This window comes from Hemitrygon akajei, chromosome 29 (genome assembly GCF_048418815.1).
Source record: "Hemitrygon akajei chromosome 29, sHemAka1.3, whole genome shotgun sequence".
Taxonomy (NCBI): domain Eukaryota; kingdom Metazoa; phylum Chordata; class Chondrichthyes; order Myliobatiformes; family Dasyatidae; genus Hemitrygon; species Hemitrygon akajei.
In genome coordinates this window covers 20,673,932-20,699,870 of record NC_133152.1, presented here as the reverse complement: position 1 = coordinate 20,699,870, position 25,939 = coordinate 20,673,932, and the positions used below count along the sequence as shown (strand labels likewise).

The 25,939-nt window shown below is 43.1% G+C and overlaps 1 protein-coding gene across 4 annotated transcripts in view; it reads right to left on the bottom strand.

Annotated features, from left to right (window-relative positions):
* LOC140718273 (kazrin-like) overlaps positions 1–25,939 on the bottom strand; it is a 713,538-nt gene that overhangs the window by 125,694 nt on the left and 561,905 nt on the right. For 3 of the 4 annotated variants that reach the window (XM_073031791.1, XM_073031793.1, XM_073031794.1), the window contains 3 exons: positions 18,201–18,284; positions 8,939–9,125; positions 3,219–3,349 (listed from right to left, as the gene is read on the bottom strand). In XM_073031791.1, coding sequence (XP_072887892.1) covers positions 3,219–3,349; positions 8,939–9,125; positions 18,201–18,284 — 402 coding nt within the window. The remainder of the gene's footprint in view (positions 1–3,218; positions 3,350–8,938; positions 9,126–18,200; positions 18,285–25,939) is intronic. The other variant, XM_073031792.1, reaches the window with a different exon arrangement.

Sequence of the window (25,939 nt, the reverse complement as noted above, 5' to 3'; positions counted from 1 at the left end):
ATCTGAGAACTTTTGCATGCCATTGTACAGTTGATGTTTCGGGCCGAGACCCTTGATACTGCCTGGCCTGCTGAGTCCCTCCAACATTTTGTGTTTTACTAGAACTTACGGTCTCTCCAAAGTGTGGGATGAGGTAGGATAGTCTACAGCAGTGGACTAGTTATTGCCACATAAGAAAAGAGAGGCTGTGCACTGCATCTGATCATTTTCTGGCCAGCTGCGGAGTGGAAAAGTGACAGGTCAGACTTGGCTTGTGATGAACTTGCTGACACTTCGCTTTAATATAAATCTAAATTTTCCTGGGATAAGGAGTATCAACCAGTCTCCCTCAATTAACCAACCAGAAAATGCACACTGGTAGCAAAGTGGGTATGTTTTTAGTATAAAACACAGTCAAGGACGTACCAAGTGAAATCCTAAGCATACTTAGTTTTCCAAAAGATAAAATTCTCCTCACACCATTAGTTAATGATTCCAGTGCAGTCTGTGTGGGGGAAAACTGCCTAAGACTGATAAGACTATATGCTGACTACATAGCAGACACAAGGTTAGATGATTAAGAAATGGACATCACTCTACCAATCTCTTCCTTATATATTTATCAAGATATGGCTGCTCCCAATCGATCCTCACTGCCTATTGAATGGTTAGACACTGCTAGACATGTAGTGTACACCTTCTTAGGTTATATTGCTTACCATCCACCTGACTTTTAATGATCTGCACTTTCCCAACATTATAGGCTGCACATATTTGAAATAGCAACTTGCACAATGGAAAAAAATCTTGAGGTACTTCATGTGAACACACAGATTAATGGATTTAAACAGCAAACAATCTGTAAGAGGGGTTCAGTATGTCAAGCAGCATTTGTGGAGGGAAAGGAACTAATTGGTGAGGATAGAAAGGAATGAGTTTAAAATATTGTCAAACAGTTTAAATTTGGAAAGGGAAACACAAATTTGTAGGTATGGTCAAAGGGAAAGAGAAATTATCACTTTAAAAATGTGGAATTATCTTACTGTTTAAAGCAAAATCAGTAGGATAATTTCACACCTGTGCAAATGATGAGAAAAGAGATGTCTTAAGATTCATCAAGAATTCCAAACCAATTTTATTAGCAACAAACTAACGTAGACCTTGGGAACTGGAAAGAACCAAGTGTAGAATCAACAAAGTCACAAAGTAGAATAAATTTTGTCAATCCTGGCCCAGATATAGTTAAAATTTTCCATCTTAATGGTTACCCATAATTCAGTTAATTAAATACAAACAAGAAATAGTGCAGGAAACCTGGTGGCAGAAGGATGGAAAACCAGAGGATACACATTTTTAGGGAGTAGGGATTTGCTAATTTTATCTCCGATTACAGGTATGTGCAAAGCCACAAAAGCTCTATGATTGCAGTAACTGACTACTATTGGACAAGAGAAAGAACATCAAACGACTCAGAAGTGAGTACTGCCTTAGCTTATTTTCCCCTCATTTTTGTGCATTGCTGAAACATTTTAAACAACTACTTCACGACATGACTAACTAGCTATAATTAAACTGCAGTGCCGTAATTTTATATTAATTACCATATTAATTTAGTCCCATTTCTCATCTGTGAGGATCACTGTAGAGGGTGTGAAGAACGCAAAACAGCTGACCTTGCGTAGGCAATATCACAAGTCGAGGAAAGTGGTGGAGGTGGTGGGGGGGAGTGAACTGGGTGCCTGGAGCAGGTGTGCAGTGGTGGAGGAGGAGGAACGTCAATCTGGGGCAGGTACATGCAATACTTTGATGACGAGGAAAAGGCAAAGTTGTATGTCAGAACATGATTGAACCAAGAATTTTGTGTAAAGCTGCGACTGATTAAACTTTTCCCTACAAAATGCTACATATAAAAAGAGAACTTAATCAGGAAGAAATTGCAAAAGACCTGTAAAAAAGACAGAGAACTCAGTATCAAAATGAAATAAAGAATAAATCGCAACACTCTGTGAACTATTGGTTAAATACCATATAGCTTTTGAACTGCAGCAGAACTTTTACCAATATGTCCAAGTATTGAAGAATTTAAAACTGAGTCAAATTGACCCCGTATCGTTGCTTTACTTCAACTTAAAATGAGTAATAAAAACTTTGTAGTAGAATGTGAGGCATAAGCAATAGTGACGAAGTAGAAGATTCAAAATCAGGTTCAGGAAGAGAGAATGATCACGCACACCAGTTAAGTTTTACAGCACAGAAAAAGGTCACTTGGCCCATTGTGTCTATGCCAGCTCTCTGCTCGAGCAATCAAAACATAATTTCACTGCTCTTATGTTCACCCAAACGTCCTGTCTAATCTGTCTCCAATTAAACCGTAGATACAATATTCCCAATTTCAATCACCCCCTGTTGTAAGGTAATCTATGGCCTATTACCTCCGTGTGTTAGTAAAGCTTTAGTAACCCCTCTCCTGCCTCTTTCAATGCTCATTTTAAAATGTTCATCCTCATCACTAACTCCTGAGCCAAAGCCCAACCACTCAAAAAACCCTTTATCATACCTTCACTTGACCTTCTCCGCTCTGATGCCAGGATCGGAACCAACCACCCATTGATTCCACAGCCTTGATGCCCAACGGTGACAACTAATGTGCCAGGACTGCAAACAAGTCTTGTGCCACTTACCAGAAATGTTTCCTGTCATGTGAGCATTTTGTTCACACAAACAATGAGTTTCGTGCTTGCTATTTAGTTTCCCTAAATTTTCCCAGTGGCATTACAGATTTGGATTCGGACTTTGCATAACTGAGAGAGATGGGACTACTGTTTTGCAGCTCACTTACACACCTCCTTATCTTTAAATCAATGACTCAATGAAATGGATTGCAGAATTGATATGCCACATCTTACACTTTAACCCAGAGTCAAAAAAATGACCGCCTTTGCTCAGGAAGACAGGGCAGGTAATTGGGATGGATCTGATCCCATTTCTGGAAACACAGTTCCCAGCCTGAGTCTCTGATAGTGAACCTAACTGGAAGGTGGAAGAGGAAGGAACTTCTCTTGGCAGAACCTAAACACACGGGGCTTCCAACTTTACAGTCAGTAAGTTTCAAAATTAGAAGTGCCGGGGCCAGCAGCTCTATTCTTTACAAATTGACTGGGGCAGATGTGTACATGTGGTGAGATGTCTGCTGAGCTACAGAACCTGGAACAGTCAGTGATCCCACAAGTGTATCTTACATTACAGAGTGAGTGTGTCCGATGTCGCGGTGAGTTGATGTCACTTGGTGTGGACGACCTTTCACCCTCAAGCACCGAGGCGTCCGAGACGGTGGACGGTTGCCTCGAGTGACAGGGACTGACTCGCACTCCTGCATAAAAATTAAACAGAAACATCGATCAACATGTGACCTTACACCTTTAACCCCAAATGAGGTAAAGGCCTTTTCACCCTTCTCTTCTTTGCCTGAAGCTACTAAGATCACGTTTAGCTACCTAAGTGTGCTACAATGCTGCAAGGGGCGGTTTATTGAATTCTTCCAAGACAGAAAAGCCCCAGCGGCTAAATGCTTAATATCTGGTGGTACTCAGGGTTTCTTTTTCTTCGTTTTTCTCTCTCTCTCTTTCGAGTTGGCTGATGACAAATGGGAGATCAATCCTATCTCCGAACTTTTGGACTTCTAATCCTGATCAATATTCAGCTGTTCCATGTAAAAACTGCATCCATATTGTATGCATCTGAATCACAATATCCACTGTTCTTTTAAGTGTCTCTGCACGACCTGGTGATAGCCTGCCAACATCCACTGTCCCATTAAGTGTCCCCAAGTCATGCAGAGCTTTAGATAAATGCAGGGCACAAGTCTGTCTCCTCTGTCCTTCTAAGTATTCCCTCATTAGCTCTATAGAGTAGGTTAGGCGTTGGGGCAGTCAGCCTGAACTGCTGAATAACCGTCTCATTTGTAGTGCTATCTAGAGCCTAGTGAAACAATTCCCTTTACTACGTTGGGTATTTATTGCCAACAAGAGTGAGAATGCCAATTAATGATTAACACTAAACAGCTTTGTGCCGTGTGGGAATATTTTTTTGAAGTCTGACAAAAGAGTTGTTAGTCTAAAGGCATTAACTATGTTTTTTTCCTTTCCATGGATGTTCCTTGATCTGCTGGGCATCTCAGCATTGTTTGGTTTTATTTATCGATAAATTGGTTGATTCATTCATTGATTGAGATACAGCACGGAGTAGGACCATCAAGCCTCGCTACCCAGCAGCCCCGATTTAACTCTAGCCTAATCATGGGACAATTTACAATGACTAATTAACTTACCCACTGTCGTTGGACTGCAGGAGGAAACTGGAGCACTGGGAATTTTAGGTTTACAATATTAACCTACTTTTTCTCCTTTCAGTTAGATGTTTTAATGACAAAAGGGTTTAAAGCAGTAATGAGGGATTAATCTTAAACTTGAATATTCTGTACCCTTCTTAAGATTGCTTTGGTCAAATAGTAATAAAACTAGATTCTAGATGTTGTTTTAAAGATCCTTTAGGTCACAAAACAGTATTAAAATAAAATGAATGATGGGTAAGAACTAGTTAAGATTGCTTTTAAGATATATGTAGCTTCAGGCTATTAAACAATTAGCATGATAGTCCATTAAATAACAGCTCAGCCTGGGAGAGAAGCAGCCACTGTTCACAAAAATCAGTAGAAGCTAAAAGATGTCAATCTCATCCTCTACTACAAAGTAATTATGCATGGTAGAATGAGTAAATAAATCCAACAGAATCCACAATTAATATCAACAATTAAGAGACAGAAAGCTGGGTCAAATGTAGAAAATGCTATCTGAGTGGAAACATTAAGGGATCAGACAACAGCCACAGACATGAGAAGGATTTGTTTGGACATTCCAAAGACATCTTGTTTATAAGAGAAGTTTTATGTGAATTGGAAAACGGAGAAAAGAGGTGCAAAAACCTTCTCCCTGTTATAAATCACAAGACTTTGGATAACCTCGAGCTGCAGAATTAAAAAGAAACTGGTCAAAATGGACCCGATGTGCAGCAATTAGGGATTAATTTTAAACTTGTATATTTTGGACCCATCTTGAGATTGCTTTGGTCAAATATTGATAAAACCAGATTCTAGATGGGGTATAGATATTTCTCCCAAAACTGGATCTCTCCTTTACGTAGGGAACTATTCTGAACGCAGTCTTGGGTTAGCTATCAGGAAGTAGAGGCCACAGAAAACTTGTTTGGTTTGATTGGTCTGGTAACAACGTACTGGCGTGGACCATGTCTCTGCTTTGCTTAACGTGCATGTTGTGTAACTGACACAGTAATTGAGAAGCTGATTCTTAACTTCAAATTGTTAAATCCAACAGCAAGCATACATTAGGTGCTCTATTTATCCCAAACATTTAATTCAACACTGTTATAGTCTTGTAAAGCTGAGTTCATTCAATTACATTATACTATTGATCTTCATCCCCGCTCAAACACCAAATATACATGGGAACCATTTCACAGTCATTGCGTTTTATGTATTTAGAACGTTTCTATCTGGGAACATTTTTCCTGCCAGTTCGACCCTCTGGTACCAAAGCAGAATGTGATCAATACCTCACACTGAGGACAATACTGAAGGGATGTAGTGTACAGAGTTGTTGGATTTTAATCAAGAGGTTTGGACAACTTTTATATCTAATGTAGAGTAACTCAGTAGGTCATGCAGCATCTATGGAAAGGAATAAACATTAACGTTTCAGATTGCGACCCTTCATCAGGACTGGAAAGGAAGGAGAAAGAAACCTGAATAAGGTGGGGGGAGGGAAGGAGTATGAGCTGTAAGGTGATAGGTGGAGCTAGGTGGGTGGGGAATGTGGACGACTTGGGAAGCTGGCAGATGATAGGTGGAAAAGGTAAAGCACTGAAGGAGGAGGAATCTGATAGAAAAACAGAGTGGACCTGGTGAGAATGGAAAGGAGGAGGGGCTCCAGAGTGGGGAATGGAAAGAGCGGGAAGGGTGAAGGGGTGAAATTACCATTAGTTAGAAAAATTGATTTTCATGCTATCCAGACAGAATATGAGGTGTCGCTCCTCCAACCTGAGAGTGGCTTCGTCGTGGTAGTAGAGGCCATGCATTAACATATTGGAATGGGAATGAGGATTGGGATTAAAATGCGTGTCCATTTAATGTCTGCCTCTAATAACAGACACCTAGAGTAACCAGCTAGAACTCAGTCAAGAGCTTTGAGGAACTTAAGCACAGAATCACATTGACTAACACTGAATGTCTTGGAATCCCAATGCACTTATCAGCGCTTGCTACGAAAAATAGAGTCCTTTCAGTATTATGCCTCTCCTTTGCCTCGCTCAACTCCTACCTGGCTGCCTTTCTCTCCAGATAAATCCAGTACTTGAGCAGAGCTCATGAAATTCAGATAAGCTCCCCAGACATCTACAGCTATCCTCTACACATTTACAATTTGGACTGAGGATTTTCATTCAAAGAATAAATGGCGAAGGTTCACCCCCACCCCAGACAAAAAATTCTTAGAACACCGAGGCTTAGAAATTGGACCCAGTAGCATCCATGTTTTATGTGATAATGAATTACAAATATTTTGAGCCTGGAGTTAATCATCTTCTGGATAATGTAGTGCTAATCCTGTTAACACCCCTAATGATACTGCAAATCAGGCAATACCCATTTTCAAACTTGCTAACATAAATGGGAAATTTAGAGTTGAACATCATCTTGATGATGTCACCAGTGGGCGTATGCCATCATTCTGACTGGTTACATGGGGGGAGGGGTCACAAATGTCCCTGGGATCTTCAGAGATCCTGCATGCTACCTGGACCTCTCTGAAGGAAACTATATCTACAGGCTCGGGTTTTCCAAGGCAGTTAGGACACCAGTAAATAACATTCTGCAGGAACACTTTTGGCCACACACCTGCCCCTGGACAGCTCTTTCTGGTGGAGGTGGAGGCTGAAATAATTTCAGATCTGAATGTCCTCACTACATGGCACTCTGTGACTTCAGCAAATCTCTCACATTGCCGCTCACTGCTGCATCAGAAATGGCATCATTCAGAGGTATTTCATTCAGGACCACATGGCACCTCAGGGGCTGAGAGAGAGAGTTCACGGATTAACCCATGTCACAAGAGCTCCCACTAATAACACGGCAATTTTCCTCAGTAAGAAAGGTTTCCACGCTCTGAAACTTCAGCTGTTTGTGGATCCTCTGAAGAGCTTCTCAAGGCTAATGCCATAGAACACTACAGCACAGAGAACAGGCCATTCAGCCCTTCTAGTCTGTGCTGAAACTCTATTCTGCTAGTCCCATTGACCTGCACCTAGTCCATAACCCTCCAGACCTCTCCCATCCATGTATCTATCCAATTTATTCTTAAAACGTAAGTGAGCCCGCATTTACCACGTCAGATGGCAGCTCGTTCCTCACGCCCACTACTCTCTGAGTGAAGAAGTTCCCCCTAATGCCATGTGTCTAAAAGGCATACATGCCATATTCATCTTTGAATCACAGAGAGTCAGATCTGGTTGAAGGTTTCTGCTATTAGCACTGTCTGAAGAATCCTGGGGCAAAAGAGCAATCCTCTACATACTGATTCACAGTCCCAGAACGCCACATGAGAGCCAGCCCGTAGTTGGAATGTTATGGAAAACACTGGTCTTGCAAAACTAGGATGCCACTGGGTGCCAGAAGAGGCCTATACACAAGCGCAGGAGGCGCAGAGACATTTAACGTGCAGTCGGCTGCACAAGATGGTGACGTGAACACAGCAGCCTATCGGAGAGAGAGAGAGGAGAGCGAGCGAGAGCAACATGTCGACCAGAGGCTGAAGTGAAGCAGGACCAAGATGAACAATAACAAAGAAGGCTGGCGGGGGAAAATTGCAGAGCATCTCCAAGGGGGGGGGGGGGGGGGGAGGAGGGGGAAACTCTCACAAGGAAGCTGCTACCCCTCTCTGCCCAATCCAGACTAAATCATCCTCTCCGCAATATACTTTTTTAACACCCATCGGATTCATGAAAAATCAGGCCATGAATGAGAAGAGGCCCTACTCTGCAGATTGAGCTACACTGATCATAACAAATGAGAGACTGAAACCCTGCCTTATTTACTAAGCGGCTTGGTAGAACCGACTTCACTGCTTCGCTGCTCACCCTGATGAGGTCTGTGTGGGCACGAGATTTATGTACGTATCACCTTAGTGAGTGCGATTTCCTGTGATCACCTTTCACACTGGTCATTTTATGATGACACTTTCAAGTCTACTGGACGTTGGCACACTCCGATGAAGAGCTGCACGCCACCCATAAGGAGCCAGGAAGCCAGCTGCTGTTCCCGCATGGCAGCCATGCGGTACCTGTTTGTAGTGGGGGAATGTGCCTTTCAGGGATAATGCTTGCCAGATTGGTACACTGCAAAGTACTGGAAGCTGCACTTACCAAAGTGCAATTCCACTTCAGTATACAATTCCTGGTGCCAACCTGAACATGCCTTTAAATATCCTGCAGGCCCCATTACACTACCTTTTATTGGGGATATGCGTTTCGGTGTTAATACAAAATAACAACGGTTGGTGCATCCAAAAAATAGTTGAAACTCAGTTGATAGACGAGTACAACATGGAGACAGAAGGGAACCAGATCCATATTTAAAAGAAGAATTAGGGCAGTAAGAGTAAAACAGGATGGGATTTGTTGAAGATGCAATTTCAGCACAGGCACAATGGCTCATAGGACAAATTCTGTGCTGTAAATTCTATAATGCAGGAAACGTAAACCAGGAAAAACACAATAAAGCGTTAGCATGGGATCAACTGAACGTTAGCAGTGGTTACTTATAATAAAATTTGGATGGAAAGAAAAGTCAGAATTAACAAACCTCAGGTTCCCGTGACTTATAACCTCTTACCTTGCCTGTCTACCGAGTGGTGGTGCGCATGATACAACGTCTGCTGGCTCTGTCGAATTGCCGCAGTGAGTGGTAGGTCTGACTGTGTCACCCACTCCTGGTTCCCATTTAACATACTCTCGCTCGGCATCGCCAGTGAGTGCCTCTTGGGGACATCCTTGGTCAGTGTGGCTAGGGACTGCTTGGCCTACAAGAGAAGAAGAAGCTGGATGAAATTCTGCGGAGGAAAGGGTCTTCTGGAAGGGGACCTCTGTACCAAAAGGACGACCACGAAGGGGGAAAAGCGTGCAGGACCCTCAATTTTATCTACGGCACAATCACCATAAAAAGGGTTAAACATGTTCCAAACCAGGTCATTCAGCAAGAACCTAGGACTACCTATGGTTACTGGAAAACTCATGCAAGACTGCGTGCATTCACAAACACACACAATACTACCTCTGATCAGGATTCAAATGCTCTGAAATAGCAGTACTGCAGCTGGCCGGCCAAGTAGAGTTATTTGCAGTGTCTTCAAGCTGACGTGGGCATCCACTGACCTCCTAAGTCCACAGATCAGTTTGACTGCTACCAGTGAGCTGAGGAAATTCTCATGGGGAGCAATCGGAACTGACGTTTCTCTGGAAAGCTATGGTTGGAGAACTGGCATAAGCAAATTAGCCGTCTTGCTCCTCTAACTGGAATACTTTTGGATAACAGAAAGCTACGCTGACCGGAACAGGATGTGGCCATGTAGAGGACTCCTTGTTGGTGATACACGTTCCCCAGGGTGAGTGGGTGAGTGGTGAGGTGCATGGGAGGGGCCAAATGACTCAAATTGTTTTGTGACTGCCTGTGGGGAAGATAAAGTTCAGGGTTGTATACTACACACACAAATTGATAATAAATGTACTTTGAACTTTGAACCTGGGAGTGAACGAAGCATCCAGCAAATTAATGCGCCAATACATATGCCGTTAAGTGTAGAAATTAACCGACTATTCCTGGCTGGCGTCCTACTGGCATATTGCTTTCATATTGTTTTCATATTGCTATTTGGTCTTGGTGATCTTTAGTCCAAAGCCATTAAGTCCACTTGTGGACATTTGGAGGTGATAAGCAATTTTGGAAGTGAATCCTACACCTTTAGAAGAATGGAGAACAAAATGAGTTGCATATCATGGCGAAGTGTTAACGGCTGTGGTCTGTTACTGGGGTGAGCTGCGTTGGGAACAGCAAAAGGAAACTTTCAGTGCTGTGCAATGGTTTGAAATGGCCAAAAACTGGAAAGCCTATCAGACCAGCCTCTCCCAGGGGGTAAAGAAACCAGTCAGATCGGACAGAAGTACAATAATAGACATGAAAATCTTTCCTCATTGTGAGACATGAGATTGAAAACAAGAGTACAAGAACTCTTTCATTTGTGAAGTGATTGAATGCCTCATCTTAAAAATATCCAAAACACTATCTGCGGCAAAACAGGCAGCATCTCTGCAACATAACCCACTAATTCACAGAAAGAAAGAGAAAGGAAATATAAATACATTTATAGCAGATGAGATGTAGGGATTTTAATTTGAAGGACCAGCAGATGGATATACAAAGACCTTTGCCTTTTACCCCCCTCCCCACCCAAGGTAGTGAAACACAATGTAGGTTGATGTGGTTTTTCCACACTAACCCAAAACCTGGGCCAATAGATTGGAGACCTGGCTGGGCTTGGAAGGAGTGGGAAGTGATGAAGGTATAGTTAGCAGTGGCAAATTACCTCAGTCCTTCAGAATTTAGGACTTTTCCCATGAGAGAATTTCATCCTTTCAGGTTGGCAGCCATTTGCATCATCTTGCACCAGTCCACATTACTGACTATTTCACAGGCTCCGAATGCTAGAGGCTGAGGCAAACTAGACTAACACCACATTTAAACATCACTATAACACCCGGGAGGTTGGGTGTGTGTGTGTGTGTGTGTGTGTGTGTGTGTGTGTGTGTGTGTGTGTGTGTGTGTGTGTGTGTGTGTGTGTGTGTGTGTGTGTGTGTGTGTGTGTGTGTGTGTGTGTGTGTGTGTGTGTGTGTGTGTGTGTGAGAGAGAAAGTGAGACAGAGAGAGAGAAAGAAAGAGGGAGAGGGGGGGAGAGAGAGAGAGAGAAAACACACATATGTGCTTTTATGTTTCCTGCTTTTCAGGCAGAGAGTTATTGATGGCACATTGCTTTTGTTGCTAGTGGTTGTCAGTTTGACTCTGCAGAAAAGGAACTGAAAACCATTAGAAGGACAATACTCTACATCTTTTACAGTCTGCCAAAGTTGAAACACACACAACCTTGGTAATCTTGAAATACCCAGTTCGAATTAAGATTTTGAAAGCTGCCCAAAACTCCATGGTTAAGTAACAGATAGGTGCAAAAATGCCAACATAAACCTCTCGTGCAAGAAATCACCAAGACCTGGAAGAATAGCAAGTGTAGAGTGATGTGACTAAAACACTGGGGGCATCAAGTCAATTGGGCAGGCAGGTCTGGAGCTACTAGCTGCTGCCTTCCACAGGTACTTGTGAGCAGGGGCTTGCATGAGACTTTAATAATCAATTGAACAGTCCAGAAAATGAAGCATACCTTTTGAGCCTGTCGCTATAATAAACAGTGCCTCAAAGCCAAGTCTAATCTGAACTCTGCCTTTATGGCTTGTTTCCTTCCTCAGCTTCTTTATTCTTCATTGTTACTGATTAGGTACTGCTTGATATCCTGCAATAAATAGTTTATACTGGAACCTCCGCCTTCCACATTCCACAGACCCACCAGAGACTGTATAGAATGCATCAGTGCCCGTGACACTGCCTTGTCGCTTTAGCTTCCTTGGTTTGCATTTCATTTGATCCTAATAAAACATGTTTCCGTTTGAGATTTGTTATGGTCCTGTGTGGAGAACACTGTTGGATGAGATACAAAAGCAAGCGCATGGACATCAAGGAGTTAGACCAGTGGGGAAGAGTTTAAAAAGAAGACAGCTTTATAGAACGGGCGACAGAATAGAGGGAGTCAGAGTAGGAGGGCTTTGGCTCAATGAGTCGAAGTGAGTTAAGTTACTTGTGAAGAATAGGAATTCAGGAGTATGTCTGTGAGGCTGGTGTTCTGTACTGGGTGTCGGATGTGGGACGTCTGGGAGACTCCCAGCCTCCTGGACGGCAATGTCTGTGCCAGGTGCATCAAGCTGCAGCTCCTTAGAAACGCGTTAAGGAACTGGAGATGCAGCTCGATGACCTTTGTCTGGTCAGGGAAAGTGAGGAGGTGATAGAGAGGAGCTACAGGCAAGTAGTCACACCGGAGCCTCGGGAGACAGATAAGTGGGTAACAGTCAGGAGAGGGAAGGGCAAGAGTCAGATACTAGAGAGTACCCCTGTGGCTATCCCCCTTAACAATAAGTACTCCTGTTTGAGTGCTGTTGGAGGGGGACAACCTACCCGGGGGAAGCAACAGTGGTCATACCTCTGGCACAGAGTCCGGCCCTGTGGCTCAGAAGGGTAGGGAAAGGAAGAGGATGGCAGCAGTGATAGGGGACTCTATAGTCAGGGGGTCAGACAGGCGATTCTGTGGACACAAGAAAGAAACTCAGATGGTAGTTTGCCTCCCAGGTGCCAGGGTCGGAGACGTTTCTGATCGCGTCCACAATATCCTGAAGTGGTAAGGTGAACAGCCAGAAGTCGTGGTACAAATTGGTACCAATGACATAGGTAGGAAAAGGGACGAGGTCCTGAAAACAGACTACAGGGAGTTAGGAAAGAAGTTGAAAAGCAGGACTTCAAAGGTAGCAATCTTGGGATTACTGCCTGTGCCACGTGACAGCGTGTATAGGAATAGAGTGAGGTGGAGGATAAATGCATGGCTGAGGGATTGGAGCGGGGGCAGGGATTCAGATTTCTGGATCATTGGGACCTCTTTTGGGGCAGGAGTGACCTGTATAAAATAAACAGGTTGCACTTGAATCACAGGGGGACCGATATCCTGGCGGGGAGGTTTGCAAAGGCTATTGGGGAGAGTTTAAACTAGAATTGCTGGGGGTTGGGAGCCAAACTGAAGTGACATAGGAAAGGACGGTCGGCTCACAAATTGAAAAAGCTTGCACAGTGTGAGAGGGAGGATGGGCAGATAATAGATAAGGGATGCACTCAGCCCGATGGTTTGAGATGTGTCTATTTTAATGCAAGGAGTATGAGCTTAAGAGTGTGGATCAATACTTGGAGCTATGATGTTGTGGCCATTACAGAGATTTGGATGGCTCAGGGGCAGGAATGGCTACTTAAGAGTGCATTTCAGAAAGGACAGGGAGGAAATCAAAAGAAGTGGGGGGCATGGCACTGCTGATCAGAGATAGTGTGTTGGCTGCAGAAAAGGAGGAAGTCATGGAGGGATTGTCTACTGAATCTCTGTGGGTGGAAGTTAGGAACAGGAAGGGGTCAACAACCCTATGGCTGTTTTTTATACACCATCCAATAGTAACAGGGACATCGAGGAGCAGATAGGGAGAGAGATTCTGGAAATGTGCAATAACAGGGTTGTCATGGTGGGAGGTTTTAATTTTCCCAGTATTGATTGGCATCTCCCTGGAGCAAAGGGTTTAGATGGGGTGGAGTTTGTTCAGTGTGTTCAGGAAGGTTTCCTGACACAATATGTAGATACGCCTACAAGAGGAGAGGCTGTACTTGATCTGGTATTGGGAACTGAACTTGGTCAGGTGTCAGGTCTCTCAGTGGGAGAGCATTTTGGAGATAGTGATCACAATTCTATCTCCTTTACCATTGCACTGGAGAGGGATAGGAACAGACAGGTTAGGAAAGCATTTAATTGGAGTAAGGGGAAATATGAAGCTATCAAGCAGGAATTCGGAAACATAAATTGGGAACAGATGTTCTTAGGGAAATGTACAGAAGAAATGTGGCAAACGTTCAGGGGTAGTTGCATGGCATTCTGCATAGGTACGTTCCAATGAGACGGAAAGGATGGTAGGGTACAGGAACCATGGTGTACAAAGGCTGTTGAAAATCTAGTCAAGGAGAAAAGAAAAGCTTACTTCAAAGAACTAGGTAATGATAGAGATCTAGAAAATTACAAGGCTAGCAGGAAGGAGCTTAAGAATGAAATTAGGAGAGCCAAAAGGGGCCATGAGAATGCCTAGGTGAGCAGGATTAAGGAAAACCCCAAGGTATTCTACAAGTATGTGAAGAGCAAGAGGATAAGACATGGAAGAATAGGATCAATCAAGTATGACAGTGGAAAAGTGTGTATAGAACTGGAGATAGCAGAGGTACTTAATGAATACTTTGCTTCAGTATTCACTATGGAAAACGACCTTGGTGATTGTAGGGATAACTGAAAAGCTTGAGCATGTAGATATTAAGAAAGAGGATGTGCTGGAGCTTTTGGAAGCATCAAGTTGGATAAGTCACTGCGACTGGACGAGATTTACCCCAGGCTACTGTGGGAGGTGCGGTAGGAGATTGCTGAGACTCTGGCAAAGATCTTTGCATCATCAATGGGGATGGGAGAGGTTCCAGAGGATTGGAGGGTTGCAGATGTTGTTCCGTTATTCAAGAAAGGGAGCAGAGATAGCTCAGGAAATTATAGACCAGTGAGTCTTAATTCAGAGGTTGGTAATTTGATCGAGAAGATCTTGAGAGGCAGGATTTATGACCATTTGAGGAGGCATAATATGATTAGGAATTGTCAGCATGGCTTTGTCAAGGGCAGGTCGTGCCTTTTGAGCCTGATTGAATTTTTTGAAGATGTGACTAAACACATTGACGGAGGTAGAGCAGTAGATGTAGTGTATATGGATTTCAGCAAGGCATTTGATAAGGTACCCCATGCAAGGCTTACTGAGAAAGTAAGGAGGCATGGGATCCAAAGGGACATTACTTTGTGGATCCAGAACTGGCTTGCCCACAGAAGGCAAAGAGTGGTTGTAGACAGGTCATATTCTGCATGGAGGTCGGTCACCAGTGGCCTCAGGGATCTGTTCTGGGACTCTTACTCTTTGTGATTTTTACAAATGACCTGGATGAGGAAGTGGAGGGATGGGTTAATAACTTTGCTGATGACACAAAGGTTGGGAGTGTTGTGGATAGTGTGGCAGGCTGTCAGAGGTTACAGCGGGACACCGATAGGATGCAAAATTGGGCTGAGAAATGGCAGATGGAGTTCAACCCAGATAAGTGTGAGGTAGTTCATTTTGGTAGGTCAAATACGATGGCAGAATATAGTATTAATGGTAAGACTCTTGGCAGTGTGGAGGATGAGAGGGATCTTGGGGTCTGAGTCCATTGGACACTCAAAGCTGTTGCACAGGTCAACTGTGGTTAATGAGGCATACAGTGCATTGGCCTTCATCAACCGTGGGATTGAGTTTAAGAGCTGAAAGATAATGTTACAGCTGTATTGGACCCTGGTCAGACCCCACTTGGAGTACTGTGCTCAGTTCTGGTCACCTCACTACAGGAAGGATGTGGAAGCCATAGAAAGAGTGCGGAGGAGATTTACAAGGATGTTGCCTGGATTGGGGGGCATGCCTTATGAGAATAGGTTGAGTAAACTTGGCCTTTTCTCCTTGGAGCGACAGAGGATGAGAGGTGACCTGATAGAGATGTATAAGATGATGAGGCATTGATCGTGTGGTTAGTCAGAGGCTTTTTCCCAGGGCTGAAATGGCTAACACAAGAGGGCACAGTTTTAAGGTGCAGAGGAGATGTCAGGGTTAAGTTTTTTACACAGAGAGTGCTGAGTGCGTGGAATGGGCTGTCAGCCCATATTAAAATAGGGTATTTTAAGAGACTATGGGATAGGTACATGGAGCTTAGAAAAATAGAGGGCTATGGGTAACCCTAGGTAATTTCTAAAGTAAGTACATGTTCGGCACAGCATTGTGGGCCGAAGGTCCTGTATTGTGCTGTAGGTTTTCGATGTTCTATGTTCTGCATACGAATCTGGGGGTATTCACAATGAAATAATTACCAACAAAGTAAGATATGGAAAAGGAAGGAGCCCAATTCATGACAATGAGGCAACTGGGGTATACATGTGATTATGTCAATATTAGTGAGTAGTTTGGAGTATTTCAGAAACTGTATTGGGATGCATCAGAACGTCACAGTCAGGGACGTAACACTCTGCTGCACCCGTGTGCCATACTCATGCTGATGTACTCTGCGTTACAGAGAAGGATATGGGATACGATGGCAGTGTGGGGTATAGAGTGTGCAGAAAGTGAGTAATGCATTAGAGTAAGGTATGAAGGGCGTAACATTGTGTAGAGTCTCAGTGAAGGCTGTTTTGGGTACGTCAGTGTCGGCGAGGGGAGATGGTGCCATTCTGCTGACGTAGAACGATTACTCACTTCTTGCTGATGAGACTTCAGAAGCAGAGCAGCCTGACTTTATGCCAGTGGTAATGACTGACAGCCTGTCGAAGCCAGACGCTGCGTCCAGATCTCTCAACAGCGCACATAACTTCCCCGGACACATGCAGCACTCCTTCCTGAACATGCTCTCTGCAAACGTTGCTGATGTTTTTTTTAACGCCGTAATCGTGGACGAGTTACATTTAAGGAAAAGTCACCCAGTGGTGGGAGGATTCAGGATATGGTTTGTCCTGTTCTTTGACATTTGGCATTGTATCAGAGTGGGCAGACGTGCTGCTGTAGACCAAGTGCACCAGTCCCCATTAAAGAATATCTTTATCTGGTGAAATTCCACTTTAAGGCAAATGCCAAATCTAATGCTGTTGTAATACCTACAAATCTTCCTGTAAAATAGAGCACTGAGCTAAATATCTTGATCAAGTTTCACTTTACAAGACCCAGAAAACTACCACCCAATGCACTGGCACACCTACATGAGACAGGTGAGTAAAAAAATTCAACTCTCTGCCTTGGGTGTCTTTGTCTTTGTCTTTGCTAACCTTTGTACATGGAGACAAAGAGACAAAAGCAATGACCAATGTCAGAGAAGACTCTGGAGATTTCTCTGCCTGGCCCCACTAACAAGATTGTGAAATCTCCAGGGAACCCTCATTGGCCAGAATGTATTGGAAGGCAATAGGATTTTCCTAAATTGGGATATCCGGAGGTTCAGTTGTTAAAGGACTAGGGATGTAGCACAAAACATGATTGTTGCTAAGAGAGCAACAAAGTAATTTTATGCTACAGCTATTTTCTGCCAACTTCTGGATTAGGAATTTTACAGAAAAATAGGCGCAAGGCACTCAGAGCAGTGGCAATGAAATAAATGGTATGGAAGTACAATGGCAGAGCTTAAGCAAAGGGGGAGCAGCATCTAGATGGGTGAAATTGTCAGCACACTTGCTTATGAATATGTTACATCCTTCAACCTGACTTCCCTGGCTAAAGCACTTATTGATGAGGCTACCTTTCCCAATCACGCTAATTTCCATTCTCTCTTTTTCACTCTTTCTCATTCACTCTTACCGTGTGCAGCCAGAGGCACTAGGATATTGGATTTTAATGCGCTTTTCAAATGACATTCTAGTGAATTTTAAAATAGCACAAAGCTTTGATTCTTTGAATGAAGGATTAATATGAGGCTGATGGTTCACCAATTGCCTAGGCTGGTTACAGCCCCCTTCATTGGCCAAATTCCTGTTAAATTCAGAACCAATTTTCAATCATTAATCTATATTTCTATGTAGCAGTGGTAGGTATCAACATAGCTCAGGACACTTCACACTGAAAGACTTAGTCAAAGATTTAAAAAATAAAACATTAATTGGTTGGAATTTTAAGAGTGGTGGCAAGACAGGCAATTATTGTCCTTCCCCTTTATCTTTTTAATTCAAGAGCCCGTACACTGAAGGTGCACCCTATGTCTTGTTAGTAGGAAATTCAAGGACTTTGTAAGTGGAAGAAGATTTGCACGAAGATCATTCTGTAGGGCGGCTCATGATTTCTGAAAGCACCAGTGGGCAGCAAGGAAGAGAAATGCACAATTGGAGAATGTGAGTAGGGAAACAAGGATGGAAAAAAATGCATGATTGGTGACAGCCCTAGCATAGACCTTATCACATACTCCAGCTACACAAACTCTGCCCCAAAGCAGTGTGAGAGATGCAGGAACATACCAATCACCGGTTAGTAACAGAGGACATAAACGTGCACACCAGCTCAAGACCTATGCCGGAGGTTAAGGTGGCCCAGGGTGATTGATTGGTGCCAATCGTACAACAGAACACTATTCAAATACACATAGTGCGTGATATATTTTCTCAGTGCACTTCTTACCGCCAGCACTCGAGGGAAGGACTCCTTCTCAGCTGAACGATCGAAAATGCGATATTCCATTTTCTGGCCCATACGGTTCATTATCTGGGGAGATAGCATGCCAAATACAATGACCTACTGTGTTCTGCCCTACAGGACTTCTGACTTGAGCTGCCCTCACATACACGGGGTAATTCTCGCAACACCGATAGGTGGCGCAGTGAGATCAGGATATAAGAGGTTAGGCAACATCTGGTTAGGCAACATACTTGGGAGGGGTAAAAGAAGAGCACTAAAAATGAAGCAAAGAAAAGTGGAGGGATTAAAAGAGAAGATGAAGTCGGTAAATCATGGAAACTGTTTGAGATATAGGAAGTAAGAGTGAAAATAATCAATCGCAAACACTGGGAACAAGATGTACCTGCTACTGATAACTGACTGATTGGAGTGGCAGACTCTCAAAAGTGACTTTAGTCAACTGGGAGGAAACTCCACAGTTGGACGAAGGTCTCACCTTTCTGGCTTCACAAAGGAATGGATCGGTGACACAGTTCGATGGAAGGAATACATTAATTTGATGTCAAAGCTGACCTGCTGCAGCACATTGAAACCAACACCTAAGTGATCAGATAAAAGGTCAGCTTGGCTCAGTGAACAGACTAGAAACAATACACGCTGGCTTTAATGGATGATTGCTCAATGTGCCTGTGCTATATTTTTCTTAGCATAAACTAGTCAAGTCGGATTAATGCTTTCGCTAGGAGTGTGAAGTCTTTGACCCTGATCATCTTCCACTGCTCTACACTGAAACACGTACTATAAAACCCACTGGGATTGTAAAGTGCACTGTGCGCTAATTGTTCTCCTGTGATTAGAGCCCTTCATCTACCCAGGGTGCTGTGCGTTATCAGCTCCTGGGGCTCCTTTGCTTGCATAGAACTCGAAACTAGTGACTAAAGTCTCCAATTCAACAAAGTGAATGTTCAGCTCATCCAATATAGTCAAATGTCAATTACCTGAGGTGTTCAGCGAGACTTGTGAGTTGCACATTCACTCCTGTGATTATAGTGTCATGTTTGTTCTCTTGGTCACTTGAACTGTGATGACAGGATGTGATGCTGTGGCTTGTGTCTGACAGTATCACCAAACTTCTGATGACCTTCAGTGCTTGCCTGTTTGCAAACATGTTTTCTTTGCCCAGTAGGAGAGGCAGTTCGACACTCAGTCTGCATACTACAAATCACTTCAAGTCTAGTTGTTTCTAAGCCCTCAAAGTTCAAAGTAAATTCATTACCAAAGAAGGAATTTATCACCATACCCTATCTGGAGGTTCATCTTCTTGCAGGCATTCACAGTAGAACAACGAAATACAAAAGGATCATGGAAAAACTTCAGTAAAACTTCTATTAACTGTGGCTAATAGGTATATGCACAGAACCTTAGGCACGCTCAAATTCAAAAAATGCATTGTTTACAAAATGCCAAAGCTTCAGAGCCAGTTTTCCCGAAGTGGGACCCGTCTCAGATTTCTAGCCTTCTGACAGGACACTGCCAATGATGTCCGAGGCAGAATGCCACACATTACAGAATAAGCCAGAGAAAGAAACCAGCTGAGCCCTCTGTATCTATGCTGGCTCCTTACTAGAATGTGGAATCATCAAACTGTCCCAGTAAAAGAGGAGACCATTTGGCCTTTCTTGAACAACTCGTCAACACCATTTGTAAACCTTGAGTGGACAATCAATCACAGTAATATGGTGCTAACATGGGATTCAACAACTGTCTTTCGCTGCCTTGCACATATGAAGAAGATACAAAGCCGAAGAGAGCGGAGCACAATAATCGGCGAACAAACATCCTCACGACCCCAGCTTTTAAGAAGGGAAAAATACATATACGTTAGCACTTATAGACATCGTAAGAAACATTATCTTTCAGGTACTTTGCCACCACAGTCTGTCACAGATGAGTAAAGCGAGTGTGTCATTATACCTGGGCAAACAGAAAAGTTCCTACTGGGGCAGAAGTTCCTTATTAGGTTATTCCCTATTCAAACTGAGGAGACAGCCCACTTGCCTTTATGTGCATTTCCATATTAAGACAAAGATTAATTACTCTTGAAGTCCTTCAAATCTCTTTCAACAGATATTACAAAGGAGCATAAATCCCCACCTCTCCCCACAATAGAGCGCACAATATTAAGGCACAATGTTGTGCCAACCTTAAACCTCCTTTAATTTATTTAATGTTTCCCTCCTGCATAACCTGACATTTTTCTGTCTACGTGTGCTTATCTAAGAGTTTCTTAAATGCCGCCAATGTACCTGCCTCTGGCAGTGTGTACCATGTACTCAGCACTCCGTGTAAAAACAAACTTACCTATGACACCCCCCATACTTTCCTCCAATTACCTTAAAATTACACAACCCTTGTATTAGCCCCCGAGAAAAAGTCTCTCGCTGTCCACTCTATCTATGCCTCTCATCATCTTGTACACCTCTATCGAATCATCTCTCACCCCCCTCAACTCCACAAAGAAAAGCCCTAGCTTGCTCGACCTATCAGCTTAAGACATGCCCTCTACGTCAGGTAGCATCCTGGTAAGTCTCCTCTGCACCCTCTCTAAAAATTCCACTAACAATGCAACCGATGTGACACAATGGGGTCTAACCAGGGTTCTATAGAGCTGCAACATTATCTCACAGCTCCTGAAGTCAATCCCCCGACTAATGAAGGGTTTCTTAACAACCCTATCAGTTAGTGTGGCAACATTAAGGGATATATGGACATGGCCGCCAAGACCCCTCTGTTCCTCCACACTGCCAAGAATCCTGCCACCTAATTCTGCCTTTAAATTTGACCTTCCAAAATGAATCGCTACACACTTTTCCGGGCTAAACACCATCTGCCATTTCTGAGACACGCTCTGCATCCTGTCCTGCTGTAACCTACAACAACCCTTCATACTATCCACAACTTCACCTACCCTTCCTACTCCCCACAACTTCACTAACACTTCACACTGTCCACAACTTTATCTGCAAATAAAACAAACATTGTATGAATATGATTGAACCCTGGACATAACTCTTCACAAAGCACTATATTTATGCTTTCTAACTCCACACCCCAGGGCTCCACTAGCACAACAATGTCGCAAATTCTATTATTTGTACTTGCTACATTTTAGAAATTTAAAGTGCGTGCTCAGTACCCAGTGGTCAAAGTTGCTGTCTGCTGGTTAATTCAATTTTTCGCATTCTCAATTTTTCCTCTGAAACTTGTGAGCAGATGTTGGCTTAAATAATAATTTTCTAAAGAGAACTGGATAAAAACTTGCAGACTTACCAAGACCAGGGCAAAGCCACAATAAGCCAAACAGCCTTCGCTTTGAACATTTTCAATTCACTGCTGGGATCAGGACCTGCATTTATTTGCTCAATCCTAACTGATCTTGAGAAGGTGGTGGTGAGGAGCCTCCTTGACCAACTACAGTCCTTGAATATGAACCCAAAATGCCACTGGGAGTGGATTTTTGTGATATACAGTAGTCTGGGCAGCAGTGAAGGAACAAAGGTGTATTTTGAAGTCAAAATGGTTTACAACTTGCAGTGAAATCTGCAAATGGTAGAATTCTCTTGTGTCTCTTGCCCTTGTCTTTTTGGGTGGTGGAGATTTCAGGCCTGGTGAGTAGGTGTAGTGCATTTTGTAAGTGGCACACTTTACAGTCATCTTGTGCCAATGGTGAAATGAATGTATATTTCAGGTGGCTGATGGGGTGCCAATCAAGAGGGCTACTTTATTTTGGATGGAATTGTTGGTGTTGACATTTGCCTTGTAGATGGTAGAATGGTCACATCAAAGACCAGCTATGGCCTGTTCCTACAGCCATGCTATTTATGCGGCTGGTCTAGTTGAGTTTCTGGTCAGTGCTTACACACACATGGTGGGGGATTTGACAGTGGTGTTGTTAAGGGTAGATGGTTTGACAATCCTACTGAATATCATCATTGCTTGGGTACTTTGAGGCACTGCATGTTGGTTGTTACTTAGCACCTAGTGCCTGAATGATAGGATTTCCTTTGTGGAGGCATGGGCGGATTCATTGGCTGAGGAGTTGTGAATAGAACTGAATGTTGTACATCATCAGTGAACATTTCCACTTCTCAATCAATCATATCGCCTGTACTTTCTCACAATGTGGGACTTGTGCTGGCGGCCGCAATAGTCACATTTTGTCACCAACTTCCCATTATATATTCTCTCTAATAAGTCCACCGATTCTCCTTCATCCACCAGTATTTAATATACAGGAACCAATTATCCTGCTAACAGCACACTTTTGGGATGTTAAAGGAAACCAGAGAATCCCAAAGGATGAGGGTGCAAACTCCACACAGACAGTACAACTGTGCAGGAACAAACACAGGTTGCTGGAGTAGTGAGGTGGCACCTCACCTCCACTTGACCATCCCAATCTACCTGTGGCAGATAACATTGGCCATAACAGCTCTGGTTACACAGATGGAAGGGACATCAGTGATGTTCTAGGACTGGGATGCCTGACTGCCAACAGTCATTTTCCTTTGTGTGACCTTTGTCTGAACCATTTGAATATTTTCTCTTTGATGCTCACTGATGTCAGTTTTACTCGGACAACTTGTTGTCACGCTCTGTCAAACACTGGCTTAGTATCCATAAAACAATATAATGCAGGTGCAGAATAAGGCCATTTGGCCCAGTGGGTCTGCTCTATCATTCATTCATGGCTGATTTCCTTTCTCAATCCTACTCTACAACCTGCTTCCCAAAAACATTAACCCCCTTACCTATCAATATCTCCCTTAAATGCACCCAATGGCTTGGCCTCCACAGCCCTAGGTGGCAACAAATTTCACAGATTCACCATACTGTGGCTGAAGAAATTCCTCATCTTCTCAGTGCGCCCTTGGATCTTAAACTCTGCTCGTCCATTTTATCATCATTGTCAAGGATGATCACTTCAACCTGACCTTGAGAATTTGGATCTTCTGTCCATGGCTCAAAACTATGACAAAGTCTGAAGCCAACTAGTTCTGGTGAGACCCAAACTGGATGTTGGGGTTATTGGTGAGGATGTGTCACGTGAGAGTGGGTGGTAATGAGGAATTGGCCTTGACCATTTTTGATCTAATGTCATAAGACTTTATAGGATTTGGAGTCAATATTGAGGTCTCCAAAGAAAATTCCTTCTGGTCTGAAAGGAATCTGGCACATAATCTGTAAAGTGTGATTTTGTGAGTACACCATGCTAGGCTGTTTCACGGCTCCCCCAAGTTCAACACAAGTCCATACGTATCAGTGAAGAGGAATTTGCAAGGCTGACAAGGCTGTTGGTGACTTTACTGTTGCTAAGGATGGTGGTAGATGGAAGTCCATTTTTCTCCCTTCTCTGTCTAAATGCAGCAGTAATGGTACAATTCAGAGGCTTGTTAGCTCAGAGGGCAACCTCACGAGGATTGTATCTGGAGCCATACTATTCTAACAATCCATTTCTACGGTCTCTGAGTATAGTTTATGTGGAAAGCAGAACAGCAGAGCTTGTAACTGCCTAATGTCATACCCCCAGCCAGCCAGCTAACAAGGGTGAAAAGCAGGTGAGGAGCAGGTCCAGAACAGTGAGCATGAATCAGCTCCCAATGCTCATGCTGAGATTCACCCTGTAACATCTCAGGTCAATTGTTTTTCTACCCTCAGTCTAGACACTGTGATGGTTTCCCCTCCAGTTGTACTTCCACTCTTGCTTGAGGCCACACGGGTATTTGTCCATCTTTGCTTGTGGTCATTGGTGTCTAATCTTGGAGAGGAGAGGAAAATCGTGAAATGGCCTGGCAGGGTGCACTCACTCTCTCTTTGTGATTTAAAAAAAAATGACTTAGACGTGGAAGAGTGGGTTAGTAAGTTTGTAGATTACACCAGAGTTGGTGTTGTTGTGGATAGAATAGAAGGTTGTCATTGGTTAAAGAGGAACATTGATAGGATGGAGAGTTGGGCTGAGACGTGGCAGATGCAGTTCAATCCAGAAAAGTGTGAAATGATACACTTTGGAAGGTTGAACTTGGAGTCAGAGTACAAGGTTAATGGCAGGTTTCTAAGTATTGTAGAGGAACAGCAGGATCTTGGGGTCCACATTCTTAGATCTCTTAAAATTCATAGTTCCCATACAGTACATATTGATAGGACAGTTAAGAAACCATATGTAGTGTTGGCCTTCACAGGTAGGGAACTGAATTTGAGAGCCACAAAGTAATGTTGCAGCTCTATAAAACATTGGTTCAGTGATGTGTTCAGTTCTGACTGCCTCATTATAGGAAGGATGTGGAAGCTTTAGAGAGGGTGAAAATATTTACTAAGATTCTGCCTGGATCGGAGAACCTGTCTTATGTGGAAAGGATGAGTGAGCAAGGGCTTTTCTCTTTGGAGTGAGGGAGGATGAGAGGTGACTTGAGAGAAGATGATAAGAAGCATAGTTAAAGTGGGCAGACAGTGCCTTTCTCCCAGGGCAGCAATTGCTAATATGAGAGGGCATAATTTTAAGATGATTGGAGGGAAGTATAGAAGGGAAGTCAGAAGCAGGCTTTTACACAGAGAGTGGTAAGCTCTGTCGGGAGTTGTGGTAGAGCCGATACATTAGGGACACAGAGACTCTCGTATATGGCACAGGGATGAATGAAAAATGGAGGGCTTGTGGGAGGGCAGGGTTAGATTGATCTTGGAGTAGGTTAAAAGTTTGGTGTAACATTGTGGGCCAAAGGGCCTGTGCAGTGCTGTGCTGTTCTGTTTTATGTGTTGCCACTATGTACTCTAGGTTCTCTGAACTCTCCCTGGCTCCCTCGCGTGGCTCATTGTAAATCTGCTCCTGATACCAGCTCACTTCCTTGGACTTTCATGAGCTGGTCTCACTACCAGAAAGTAAGCAACAGCAAGAACAGCTTTCAGTTCTGTTCCCACACCAACACCAGAGTTACACCTCATTTACTGAGCAATCCTTCTGGATTCTGCAGCTGTAAAAACAAAATACATCTTTATCTTCCATTAAATGAGAATTCAAATGAAAGGAATTGCTGTGAGTGTTGTTAAATCAACGTACATTTCCTTAAACAATGAAGAACTGCTTATAGCAGTAGAATGGTAGCATATCAAACTAATCTTATTGAAGATCTTACCAGTCAGATCTGGGAGGGAGAGGAAATCAGTGAATTTGCTCAGTTTGTGTACAATCAATAAACTTACCACTGGCAATATCATACACATCAATGGTAAAGAATAGCCCACAAGCACAAACATCCAAGGGGAAAAAAATCACACCGACTCCCAGCTCTTATACTGTTTCATAACTTATTGCCCAAAGTGTTGTGTATTTAATGTTTTAGTATTATTTGAGTAATATTGTAAATATAAGTGTTTGATTAAACATAATTTGCATGTTTATGTTATTCATTACAGGTTATGTGTACAAAGTATGTGAATGGCATATGTCATTAAACCACCACGTCATATGTGAATGCTTCACTAAAGTAAAATTACACACATTATCACATGGCTCCCTGTTTTTCTTTTATATTTTGGAGTTACAAAACATAATAGTGGTGGGGACTAAGTTTTAAAATGAACACGAGATGATTGCCTGCCGATGAAGCACAGTGAATGTTCAAGTTTTTAAAAAAATGCAGAATGATTTCTTCGCAAGACGAGAGAAACAATCTAGTTTTAAAAAAGTG